This window comes from Molossus molossus, unplaced genomic scaffold (genome assembly GCF_014108415.1).
Source record: "Molossus molossus isolate mMolMol1 unplaced genomic scaffold, mMolMol1.p scaffold_m16_p_15, whole genome shotgun sequence".
Taxonomy (NCBI): Eukaryota; Metazoa; Chordata; class Mammalia; order Chiroptera; family Molossidae; genus Molossus; species Molossus molossus.
The window spans coordinates 24807047-24820579 of record NW_023425350.1 but is presented as its reverse complement, the minus strand read 5'-3'; the positions used below and the strand labels follow the sequence as shown (position 1 = coordinate 24820579).

Sequence of the window (13533 nt, the reverse complement as noted above, 5' to 3'; positions counted from 1 at the left end):
AAAGTATGTGAGTGTATATGTTTGGGGGACAGGAAAGAAGACCCAGATCTGCCTAAACATGTGAAAAGAAAAGAAGTCACATACTACTATGTGTCATATGTTGTTTAATATTTTTCTGGATAGATTACATATCTAAATCTCTAATCCTAAAATTGCCCCTCATGGCTTATTTTAAAGAAAACCATAATGAGATCTAATTAACCCCTAAAACTTGCACCTAAAACTTCTCCTTCGATCCATTCCCAGCTCTTTTATTCTATCAGTTCCATGATCCCAGGCGCCTTGTGTGCATCATGTCCTATGGTCACCTAAACCCCTTTTCTTTACCTTAGCCACTCTATTCCCACCGAGACCAATACTCTATCATGATATATCTCACTATGTCCCATGAACATCTTTACTTGTAACCGTAACTGCCACTAATTAAAACTACAATTTCATCATGATATCTCAGTGGGAGCCTAGAAAATCTTCTAGAACAAAGCTTCTCAAACTTTAGGGTACATTAGAGTCACCAGGAGAGCATGCTAAATGCAGATTCCAGGGCACTACTCCCAGAGGTTTGATTTCCTAGGTCTGGGGTGAAACTGAGAGTGTGCATTTCCTTTAAGCTCCCAGATTAGATGGGATGTTGATGCTTCTGGTCCACAAAGGACACTTTGAGTAGCTCTGTTCTAGAACATCTAGGTAATGAATAACCCCTCAGAGTAAAAGTTAAAAGGGCCTTTTGAGAGACCTTACAGAAGCCTCCTATGTCCAGGAAAGACAACAAATAATATCAGGACTGAATATCCCTTCTCTTGGTGCCTAGATGCTAAGTCCCTAAGGAATCTGGATTATACTTGGGGTGCCCGGGGGGCGGGGGGGAGAGGGGAGAACCTTGAATGTGACTGAATCTTTAACACAAAAAGACTAGCTCTAAACCAGAAGTGACTGAGTTCATTTGGGTTGACAAATTTAAGTTTTCCCACATTATCCAAAACAGAGCTAGTGAGCTGAATTCAGTGAGCAATGGACATTTATATCTTGAGCCAATCTGAGTGTAGTAAATGTAAATTATTCAGTCTACTAGTTTGCTGCTCAGATAGCATGGTTACCCTCATGTGACCTGAAAGGTACAAAAAGCACTTCTTGGGGATCATCAAACAATTTAATAGGTGCTCTCTAGAATTTCCCTATCCACTCTTAGTTCCTTTTGAAAGAAAGAAGATTAATCAATTCACTAGATAGTAGGTACTAAATGCAGTTTAGTAAATATAAAGAAACGGCACATGGTCAAGGGTTTGAACTGATCCAATAACAAACTGCAAGTTGTTTTAAACACAACAGAAACAAAAAAGTACATATTTTAGGTCAACTAGTACAGATGTGTCCCAGCAACATTAGATGTGAGGAACACAACAATGAAAACACGGAGTCCCTGTCATACTCACTAGTGCTTCTTTACTTACTTGCCTATTTTACTCTTCAAAAACACTAACCAGGCACAATTTCTTTATTCACAAATCATTTGTTTTTTCCTCAGAGAATATTATATATGTTCTGTTTTAGAATTCAGTGGATTACTCCATGCGAGGATAAACGTAAATCTCCTGTACATTCTCAAATCCTTTTAAATCTACACTGCCCAACCCAGTAGCCACTAGTCCCATATGGCTATTCAAATGTAATTACAATGAAATACAGTGATACCTCGGTTCTCGAACACCTTGGTTTTCGACCAAATCGGTATTCGACCAGGAGATTCGAGAAACTTTTGTCTCGGAATCCGAACAAATATTTGGAACTCGAACTTCCGAGATGAGCCGAGTTGAGCGGAATGGCGTTCATTCGGCCCAGCGCGCCTTGCTTGCGGCATCAGTGTGAGTGCAGAGAGAGAGTCACGCTTTGTGGAGAGAGTCACGCTTTACACTGAATTTAACCCTTAGACATACTGTACACTTTTATTTCTTGTTGAGACTTATGTTTTTCTACATATTATATACAAATTAGGCCAGTAAATAGGCATTTTCTGGGGCTTGGAACGAATTAATCCAGTTTCCATTATTTCCTATTGGTTTCATTGCTTCGGTTCTCGAACAATTTGGTTCTCGACCGTCCTCCTGGAACGAATTATGTTCGAGAACCGAGGTATCACTGTACAATTTAAAAATCAGTTCCTCAGTTATAGTAGCTATACTTCAAGTGGCTGCGACATTGCACAGCACAAATTCAGACCATGTCCATCATCACACAAGGTTCTACTGGACTGCACTTATTGTACCTATATAAGGGTCCACACAATGGCCACATATGAAAATAGGTGACATGTTTTGGCAAACGAGTACTGTCTTCTTCAATACTCACATGATGCCACCTAGCACTAATAAGTTACTTACATTCTTTTTGTCAATGGAGTCTATACTAGCTTAAATACTGACTTCGGTTGAGTATGGTTTTAATTGTAATAAAAGCCACAATAATCACTTTTTTATGTCTTGTTTGTAGCAGAATACAGGGATGGGCAAAAGCAGGTTTAGAGTTGTGAGTACAAGGACACAGAGTTTATTCTTGTATTGTTTATTTATTCATTGTTGTATTATTTATTATTAACCTACTTTCCCCCACCCCTGTATATGACTGGGAATGCATTATGAAAATACATAAATAATAGCAATAATGCAATAAATAAGCAATTCAACCTGGGAAACATCTAAAGCAACTTACCCTCCTTCACTTTCTGCTTCCTCTGAACTATTGCTTGTTCCTGAACTATGAACTGTGGCAAGCCTTCTTTTCCTAGCTCTGTGCTGAGGACTAATCCTATGAGTGGCTGTCTTTCCTCCAAGTTCACCATGTACATATTCCTCCAGCTTTGGAATGGTTTCTTTAAGAACTCTGATTTCCTCTTTGAGTTCTTCCATATTTGTCAGTAATTCGTTTAACTTCTCCAGTATCTGAAGTTGCCTTCCTTGGTCATTATGCATTTCATCTTGCAAAGTCATTGAATCATATGCATTCCCCAGAGAAAGAAATTTAGGTAAATTCATTGCTGTGCTTGGTTTACGAACCTTGTGGTACCACAAAAGAAGCAAACTGATGCCAGTAATTCCCACCATGATGCCAAGTATCAGTTCTTTGTTTGCAGAATGAGACATTTCTTGGTTTTTGTTTCTAAAATTAAAAAACACAAATGTAAACGAATGTTGTTTCTATCTTAGCACAAAACAAAAATATTAGAGCTTTTACAATCAGCAAAAGCCAAGTCTACACCATCACACACACACACACACACACACACACACACACACGGTTGATAAATCATAAACTAAAATATATTACCTCTATAATAAATGCAGCCCAGTGGAAATATTTACTTGAAGGATATTACTGAAGTCCATTGTAAAGTATAAATTTTAATTCAGAATCTGTACTCTGCATGACTGATCTGATATTTACTCTTTACTATATCTTTTTAAATGGTGTAATAGAGGTAAAAGCATCATTATAAATTTCTGGGGGAAAAAACTATTTAAATTCAAATTATGCTTAACTGTGTCTGAACCTTTTATTTGTATAAAATTGACTAGTGTGCTGATTTCTGGATCTTACCTAATCTTTAAAGAAGGCTGAAAAGGTCTTCTTTAGCATCTAGTTTACATTTGTATTTATATTTAGAGTGATAAATGATATTTTAAAATCCCAGGGCTTTGAGATACAAGACATATGAGATGCCCTCACCGGTTTGGCTCAGCAGTTAGAGTGTCAGGCCTCGGACAGGAGAGTCTCAGGTTCGATTCCCAGTGAAGGGCATGTACCTGGGTTGCAGGTTCGATCCCCAACCCCAGTTGGGGTCGTATGGGAGGCAACCAATTGATGTGTCTCTCTCACATGGATGTTTCTCTCTCTCTCTCTCTCTCCCTCCTTCCTTTCCCTTCTGAAAATCAACAGAAAAATATCCTTGAGGATTAACAAAAAAACAAAACACAAAATACATTAGAGAGCTTTGGCATGTATGTAACCTGACCTCCACCTCTCTTCTTTTCAACATGAAAAGTAGAAATGCTAACACATGTGCAGCCTTCACCTCCTTTCTTTCTATGGCCCAGAATTCCTCTCCTCCTTACATTTCTATTTCTGAAGTCTTAATATTTTCCTTTCTTTTAAATTTTAACTTTAAAATTTTTTAATTTATTGACTGATTTTAGAGAGAGAAGGGAAGAGAGAGAGCGAGAATCAATTTGTTGTTCCACTTAGTTATGCACTGATTGGTTGCCTTTTGTACGTGAAGACCAAATGCACAACCTTGGCATATGGGGGTTATGCTCTAACCAACTGAGCTACTCTGCCAGGCCTCAAATTTTAACTTAAAAAAAAAAAAAGTGGCCCTGGCCGGTTTGGCTCAGCGGTTAGAGCGTTGGCCTGCGGTCCTGAGAGACCCGGGTTCGGTTTCCGCTAAGGGCACGTACCTCGGTTGCAGTTTGTCCCCGGTCCTGGTCAGTTGTGCGGGTGGCAGCCACTCGATGTGTCCCTTTCATGTCGATGTTTCTCTCTCTCTCTCTGTTCCTCTCTCTCCATCCCACTCTACCTGAACAAAAAATGGAAAAATGTCCTCGGGTGAGAATAAAAAAAAAAAAAAAAAAGTGATTTATTTGACTCTTTTCTCCTTTTGAAATTTTGCTTTTCTGCATTCAAGGCCCACGCTTTGGCCCACCTACTTCCAAATAACCTCAGCTCCTTTGACCAAATGCACCTAATCCTTCTTTAGAATATCCCATCTTCACTAATGTTATTGCCTATCTCTATTCTTAAAGTCAAAAGACCATTAAAGGAAAATAATAATATTAAGCCCCCTTTCCTTCTGAGACTTTTTTTTTTTTTATCCTCACTAGAGGACATTTTTGCATTTATCTTCAGTTCCAGCAGGGAGGGGGGAGGGAGGAAGACAGAAAAAAACGATGCAAGAGAGACATCGACTGGTTACCACCCACAGGACCCCAACCAGGGCCGGGGACCAACTGCAACCAAGGTACGTTCCCTTAGCAGGCACCAAACCCTGCGGACTTTCTGGTCCGCAGGCCGACGCTCTAACCGTTGGACAAAACTGCCCAGGGCTCCTTCTGAGACTGTAAAATGGCAATAAGTATATTAGAACTATGATGAACTTATGTAATTACAGTACAATATAGTAATGTTTTTTTTTTTACTAACTTCGAAGTTCCCCAAATTGTTTTCCCATTAATTTCCCCTATTTTGTAAAAAAACAAAAATCTGTAATAAATTTTGTTAGCCACTTGAGAGAAATGTTATAAATAATGGTAAGCTGTATTACAGGAAATCAAATTTGTAAAATTTTTGTTTTTTTCTGAACTGTTTCAAGAAAATTATTACTGCTCTGCCACTATCATCCCTGAGAAAAAGGAAACAAAGGAGGTAAATTCTTGACTCTCCCCAGGTTTATAATTGGAGGCAACTTCTGAACTATGGCACAGAAAGGGGAAAACCAAACAGAGCCTGGGAGTCTCACAGAGTTGAACAGAGATCAGAATTCAAAAAAACTAAAGCACCTACAGTTTTTGTGGCATAGTACTGAAGACGAGGTAGGTATGAAGAGAAAGGGCCCCAGAAATCTGTACAGGAGTCTCCTCTAAAATCAAATTGTAAGTTAAAATTTGAAAGAAAGGAAAACATTAAGACCTCAAACAGAAATAGAAATGTAAGGAGCAGAGGAATTCTGGGCCATAGAAGAAAAGGAGATGAAGGCTTCATATATGTTAGCATTTCTGCTAAGAAAAGATCCAGAACTCAACAACATAAAAATCAGTGTTGATCATCCACTAATAAATTATTGAATATGTAAAGAAGCAGGAAAACATTAACACTACTCTTACAAATATGTTCGCTACTTAATATAAATATTAAAAATGTTAAAAGAGGCCCTGGCCAAGTAGCTCAGTTGATTAGAGCATCATCCTGATCCCCCAAGGTTACAGATTCCATCCCCAGTCAGGGCACATATAAGAATCAATCAGTGAATTCATAAATAAGTGGAACGACAAATTGATGTTTCCTCTCTCTCTCTCTCTCCCCCCTTCCTCTCTAAAATCAATGAATAAAAAAAGGTTTAAAAATCCATTGACTAGATAATTAGATATAAGTAATATTCCTGTTACAAGTTTCAATTTGTAAAGTGCCAGTGATAATGGAAAATGAGACATTTCAATTAAAATTTTTGCCATCTAAAATTAATATGTAATACATAAAGGTAATTCACATGTGAGAATCAAGAATTCTACTTAAATAAATCATTAAAATGTTGACTCAAAAGAAATTTATTTTTGCCCTGGCCGGTTTGGCTCAGCGGTTGGAGCGTCAGCCTGCGGTACAGAGAGACCCGGGTTCGGTTCCTGCTAAGGGCATGTGCTTTGGTTGCAGTTTGTCCCCGGCCCTGGTTGGTCGTGCGGGTGGCAGCCACTCGATGTGTCCCTTCACGTCGATGTTTCTCTCTCTCTCTCCTCCTCTCTCTCCCTCCCGCTCTATCTGAACAAAAAATGGAAAAATGTCCTCCGGTGAGGATAAAAAAAAAAAAAAAAAAAATTTATTTTTTTCTTTAACCTTATTTTTATGCTTACACTGTTATAGGTGTCCCCATTTTCCTCCCTTTGCCCACCTCTACCCAACCTCCATCCCCACCCCTTCGCCCGGTCGTCACTACACTCTGGTCTGTCCAAGTATCCTGCATACGTTCTTTGGCTAATCCCTTCCTTTTCTTCACCCCTCCCCCACCCTCCTCCTCCTGAAGGGTGTCAGGTCTGTTCCAAGCATCCGTGCCTGTTTCTGTTTTGCTCCTCAGTTTATTTTGTTCGTTAGATTCCACATATAATTGAGATCATATGGTATTTGTCTGGAAAGAAACTTCTACATTAAAATTTCTTGGTAGAAAGTCACAAAAATTAACTCCAGAAAACATTAAGTTCTAGTTTAAATGAACTTTTAGATAAAAAGTATACTTTACTAAGTTAATTATAATGCTTTCAGCAATATCTAGCATATATAGTCACTTAATTCATCAACAGATTCTTAGGGGAAAATACACAGAACATGTAACTGATAAAGTCGGGGGGTGCAGGGCACACTCTGCAAGGACCGTCGGACCGCCGAGCCGAGGTCTGGGTCCCAGGAATCCCAGGAGACCTTGCCTTAGGGATCAGACTCCCCACGGCGACCTGGGGAACCGGACCCTTTTAAGTGAATTCTAGCACTAAGATCTCACCAGGTGTTCACAATTTTTCCTATTTTATCATTTCTTTTAAATTTAGGGCTTCTAAGGTTTGGCTGATCTGCATGTTTGTCGCACTAAAAGCCTGCCCATCGTTTTGTGTAAAACAGGTAGAAAACCCGCCTCTGTTTTGAGCAGAACAAAAACGTCCCGCGGCGGCTGAAAGGTACGACCCAGGGAGCCGAGGAGAGAGGCGAAGACGCGGCGCGGGGGCCGCGGGGGCCGCGGGGGCCGCGGGGGCCGCGGGGGCCGCGGGGGCCGCGGGGGCCGCGGGGGCCGCGGGGGCCGCGGGGGCCGCGGGGGCCGCCGGCCGAGGCAGCGCGCTGCCCGCTCCCCACGCACGCGGACCCCGGGGCGGTGGGGCCCGGCGCCCGGGGCCGCAGGACGAACGGCGGCGCGGACCGCGGGAGGAGGGCGGCGGCGCAGCGGCCGGAGCGCGTCCGCGCGACCCGGAAGTGCTCGCTGCGCCCGGCGCACCCGGCCGCGCCCGCCCCCGCCCCCGGCCACAGCCCGCCGCCCGGCCGCTCTGCACGCACCTGCGCTCGCCGCGCGCTTCTCCGCCGTCGGGGACCGGGGACCGGGGCGGGCCCGCGGGAGGGGCGGGTGGGAGGCGAGCGCCCAGCGGAGGGAGCCCTGCAGCCCGCGAACCCTGAGGGCCGGCGCCGGGCCCGACCCGGTGAGTGGAGGCGCCGGGGGAGGAGCCCGCGGCCCCTGGCCCTCGGGTCCCGCCTCTTCGCTCCGGGTGTTCACTCACCTGCGGCCGACGCCCACTTGGTGCAGAGGAAGACTGCGCTCCGCCTGGCCCCTCGGCCGCACCCGACCTTGTCCGGATGCTGCCTCCCCTCGAGGCCCGTCCCCCCCGCGCCTGGGCTCAGGGTCACCCGCGGTCGGCCCCTGGGAGGCCCGGCGCTGGCCGTCCACCCCCAGCGCGTCCCCTCCCGTCGCCGCCGCTGCCCGACCCGCGCCTCCCCCAGTCTCACCCTCTGTGCCCCTTCGTAGGTACAGCCTCTGCTGGCGGGGTCCGGCGCAGGTGCCTTTAGCTAAGTAGTGACCCTGGCCACGGCCATGTTTTCCTAACTTCGTTTGGACTCGTGTTCCCTTTACTGCGCACAACCCCCAATCTGCTGGTCCCCCCACCTTTCTAGGTTGTCTTTCGATGAACACCACCAACCATCTTCTCCGACGCTGAACATCTGAGATTTAAGCTTCGCTTTTTGTGGTTTTTATAATGAAAGTAAAATTCTGCCAAATAAACTCTTTAACAACCTCTCACTCACTCCCTTCTGTATTTCCCTCTCAGCTTTCAATTCAGGCTTGCAGAGAACTTAGTCTTGATTATTAAATTCCCAGGCAATGTAATGAATGGGCTTAAAAATGGGTATGCTCTATTAAAAAAAAAAATGTCTTCTATAAAAAATAAAAAAGCGATTTTTACAGTCCATACAAAACTCTTTACTGATGGGAATTCTATAGGCTTTTAAGACTAAAAGATGGTTTTTGAGCTTCAAGCAAGCTACATTCAAGAATAAGTAGGCCTAGCCATAGCCATTTTATTAAAACTACGTTATGTTTTGGCAGACAGCAGACCTGAACCTCTAAGATTTGAAACTAGTAAAGCCCTCCTTTTTTTATTCTCTTAAAAAAAATATATGGACTGCTTCAAGAATTTGCCTGTCATCCTTGCTTAGGGGCCATGCTAATCTAGTTCTAATTTTAGTATGTGTGCTGCCCAGCCAGGACTGCACTCCCTTCTCTAAAAACCAGTTTCAATACTATTTTATCATGGTTTGCAAAGATATTACAATAAACTTAAAATCTGCTTTATTCAACCAGAATACAATATCATGTAAACCTGTCATGCATGGTGATAATAGGTTTCTTTTTTTTAAAGAACAACAGGATTTGGTTACAAAGAAATTTTACTGTTTCTTCAATACTTAAAAGAAGCTTAAAGCCCCTTGAGATTTTAGCTTTTCCAGAAGGAGCCCACTGAACTGCTCACTGCTACATTCCCAGCATACAGCGCTGAAGAGGTCTTCAATGCAAATATGGGGTGTGGGCTGAGAACAGGGCCTTGCCAACTCTCTGCTCCAAGAGGAAGGTGGTAGCTGGTAAGCTGGTACTTACTTGTTCTTCAAGTTTAGGAAGTAGGGTAACATGGGTTCCTCTGCCTGTCCTGTAATACCTCTGAAGAACAGAAGCTCCTTGATCAGTAAAAATTATGAGGTAGAACTCAGATGATGGTAACCATTATCTTTGGTCAAGTTAAAACTGAAAAGCAAAGAGGAGCTATCTTTACCAGGCACTGTTGTAGGGATTACATAAAAAAAAAGAAGAAATGACTCACCCCACCCTTAGTAGGAGTGTACAGTCTTAAAGAACTTCCCCCCAAAAAATTAAGCCCCAATCCCCAATATGATGGTATTTGGAGGAGGGGGCCTTTAGGAAATAATTAGGTCATGACTTTGGAGCCTTCATGAATGGGATTACTGCAATGCCCTTATAAGAAGCTTAAGAGCCCTGGCCGGTTTGGCTCAGCGGTTGGAGTGTCAGCCTGCGGTACGGAGAGACCCGGGTTCGGTTCCCGCTAAGGGCACGTACCTCGGTTGCAGTTTGTCCCCAGCCCTGGTTGGTCGTGCGGGTGGCAGCCACTTGATGTGTCCCTTCACATCGATGTTTCTCTCTCTCTCTTCCTCTCTCTCCCTCCCGCTCTATCTGAACAAAAAATGGAAAAATGTCCTTGGGTGAGGATAAAAAAAAAAAGAAGCATAAGAGATCAGAGCTGTCTCTCTCCACCGTGCGATGATATGGTAAGCCAGTTGTCTGCAGACCAGAAGAGGATTCTCACCAGAACCCAACCATAATATCACTATGAGCTGAGATTTCCACCATCTAGAATTGAGAGAAATAAATGTTTGTTTTTTAAGCCACCCAGTTGGTAATTTGCTGTAGTAGCCCAAAATAAGACACTTTAATTCACTACTAGCACAGCATTTCCGATCACAAGTACCGGTGGCATACAACTTGTCCCCACCTGCTTTTGCAGCTTTTCTCTGCCATTCCACCAGACATCATCCTATACTTCAGCTGGAGCCAAACTACCTTACAATCTTTCCGTATGCCACCCATTTGCTAGTTTCTGTGTCCTTTTCAGGCTGCTCCCTTTGCCACCTGTCAAAAACGAACTCATCCAGTCCAGTCTGCTTCCCTTGAGAAGCTATTCTACACATTCTCCTCCTCCCCAAAAGAAGTGTTCATCCATGCCCAACCAAAACTTTTGTGGAAGGATTAAAAGTTTCAATGAATATAAAACCTCTCTGCTGTCTTTCAGCTCACCTCTATCATGTACACTGCACATTACTGCTCGGTGAGTAAGACTGAGATGGTGAAATAGATTTATCTTCATATCCTCAGTGTCTGGCACTGCACATACTCTATATCAGATAATATTTGAAAACATTTCTGTGAAGTAGTATGTATGTACACTCAAGAGAAAAGAATTAAGAAATATGCAGTCCTGCCCTGGCCGGTTTGGCTGAGCAGTTGGAGCGTCGGCCTGCGGTTCCCGCTAAGGGCACGTACCTTGGTTGCAGTTTGTCTCCGGCCCTGGTTGGTCGTGCTGGTGGCAGCCACTCGATGTGTCCCTTTCACATCGATGTTTCTCTCTCTCTCTCTCTCCCTCCCACTCTATCTGAACAAAAAATGGGAAAATGTCTTTGGATGAGGATAAAAAAAAGAAATATGCAGTCCTTCATATAATAGTAATATAAGTGTATGTGTAATTATTTCCAAATCCTTTTATCACTTGTCAATTTAGTCAATAGACCATTAAAGGAAACTGAACTGCTTAGCTAGAAGGCAATCAAGAGTTTTGCCTTTATTCCTTGAGACAATATACTCTTTTTGTTCTAGAAATTTGATCTGGATTTTACTTTAAAGCTCAGAAATTGGTGATAGTCAGATGTTACAATGTATATTACATTACATTTTCTAATTTACAACCTAAATTTCTTCATTTATAAACCAAGGGCCGACCTGTAAATATAATTAATAACACCATGTCATCTCCAACTCCCACCTCAAAACAGCAAAATATACCTTCTTTTCTAGATGGGTTAAGCAAGTGCTTTACTGCTAAATAACGGAAGAAATTATTTTAAAGGAACACATTAAGAGAGCGAGTCAGAAAGCAAGGAGAGATCAAATCTGCCTGTGCAGACGAAGAGCAGGGTGGAGGCAGGAGCCAGCCAGGCATGACTGAAGCCCCACCTCTGTGAACTGGACCGGGAGCAAACAGCAGCAGCTGCAGCAAAATCCACGATCGAGTCTTACATTCAGTTGCTGCTTCATTTTTTACATGAATAATTATATTTCATCTTTACAACCATCCACTGAGGTAAAAAGTTACAGGCGAGGAAACCGAGGCATAGACAGGTGAAGGAACTTGTCCCAGGCTACACAGTCCACTTTAGAAACTCTCTTAATCACTCCCTGTGAGCCAGGCTTTGCCGTCTGTGATAGCACATTTCGTAAGCACCTTTCGTAAGCACGTCATAGCGCTTCTCACGTGATGTTGTCGTCTCCACCTCCCATGTCAGTTATCTGCGGTTCATCTGTCACTGCTCCTCTTACAGGAGGGACTGAATGCCCAGGCTGCAGCACTACCCATGGAGGCTGTTCTGCGCTGTTATCTCTAAACCACAGGGTATAACATTATTGTGGGTCTATCACATTCAGGTTAGGCTAGGAATACAGCTTGGGGAAAAGAGGAAAAAATAATACTGTGTCTAATATAAATATGTTCCCCCCCAGGACACAAGAAAATTACCCTGAAAATATTTGAAAAATATCTATGACTAAATTGGACCTTCCAAGGCAAAAGTGCTTTCTTTGAAAAAGGCATAAGGATATGTTTATTAAATATTTCCAGAAGACAATGATTAGTGGGATAAATTATTAATAATTTAAATATAAGAAAATAGTTGAACCAATATGCCTGTGCTGAATAAATGAGAAACAGTATTTTAGAAAGATATGCATGAAAGAAAAGTTAGCAACAATATTTATATAATGCTACTTAGAAATTCACTGTTGAACTAATTTGTTACACAAACATAACTCATTTAAATACAGAATTTTTATTAGAAACTTTCTGTTTTGTTGGAAAAATGAAGTTTGTGTTCAGTGAAGAAACAGTCATTTTCAGAAAGGCGTATATCTTGTCTTGTTGACATTAGCCTTGCTCAGTGATCATCGGCAGTTTTTTTGTGGCACTTGAGATAGGAGTAGCTTCTTCAGAACTTGTAAGTCACATTCTTACACTGGTTTTCTATAACCAGCTTGTTCAAAGCGTAGCCTTGGATACACTCTAAAATGAAAATCAAGAGGTTCGGAGCAAAGAGCAATCTTCCCTCTCCCTCCTGCATTCTTTCTTCATCTTGAGAGAGAATGTTCAAGGACATCCTTGACCAGATATATACGTCAACTTCACAAGTCAAGGCCAGTTTCACTGTTTGTGACAGATTAAAAATTAAGTTGAATGTGCTGTCAGACACAATGTTTTTACAATAGTGAAGTACTGCAAAAGAACTACCTATTCAGCCAGGGCTCTTTGACTTTCTCACCTGAAGCAAAACAACTCTTCCAATATTCCTTAAAAAAAAAAGACTGTTCTGATGGTAATGACATTTACTCTCTCCCTTAATCATGGAAACCTCCCATTTCTCAAACGGAAGGGCGTTAAGAGGAACTTCTCCTCTGGACATAATGCCTGGCCAGTCACACAAAGCACAACTGAAGGAGTGTCTGTATTTCACTAAGAAAGACTGTTAAACTCTTAAATAATTTAGATATTTACATACAGAAAGGCAATAAGATTTTACAGAATGACAATAGCTTACATGATTTTCACTAAGTATTTAAGTGTGAGAATACAACTTAAGACATAAAGGCACTTCCATCATTTTCCTTGGCTAGAGGTTTGCGATTATGCAGCTATGACCACAATTAGGGATCATTATTGTCCCATATTTTTAAGATGTGGAACCTGTAAAGATCTTTCATTTAAATAATACACTGCAGCTTCAAAAGCATCAATCACCTAAATGAAAATGCAAATTTCAGTTGATTCAGATACTTTCAAATACTTTGCTACCACCAATTATTCTTCGTACAACCCTTCTCTCCTCTGGTGTTACTACCCTATTTCAGTCTTCACTACCAAAAACTGTAAAAGTTTTCACTTTCAGGCTTTGCTTCCTCACTTCCCTTCCTTT

General features: G+C 42.2%; 1 protein-coding gene and 1 pseudogene across 1 annotated transcript in view; both read right to left on the bottom strand.

Moving 5' to 3' along the window:
- The window catches only part of RMDN2 (regulator of microtubule dynamics 2), a 64989-nt gene extending 54138 nt beyond the window's left edge, over positions 1-10851 (bottom strand). The window contains exons 1-2 of the mRNA XM_036263522.1: positions 10841-10851; positions 2707-3153 (exon numbers count right to left, since the gene is read on the bottom strand). Coding sequence (XP_036119415.1) covers positions 2707-3137 — 431 coding nt within the window. The 5' untranslated portion in view covers positions 3138-3153; positions 10841-10851. The remainder of the gene's footprint in view (positions 1-2706; positions 3154-10840) is intronic.
- LOC118631282 lies at positions 8902-8998 on the bottom strand (annotated as a pseudogene).
- Positions 10852-13533: the final 2682 nt, after the last annotated feature.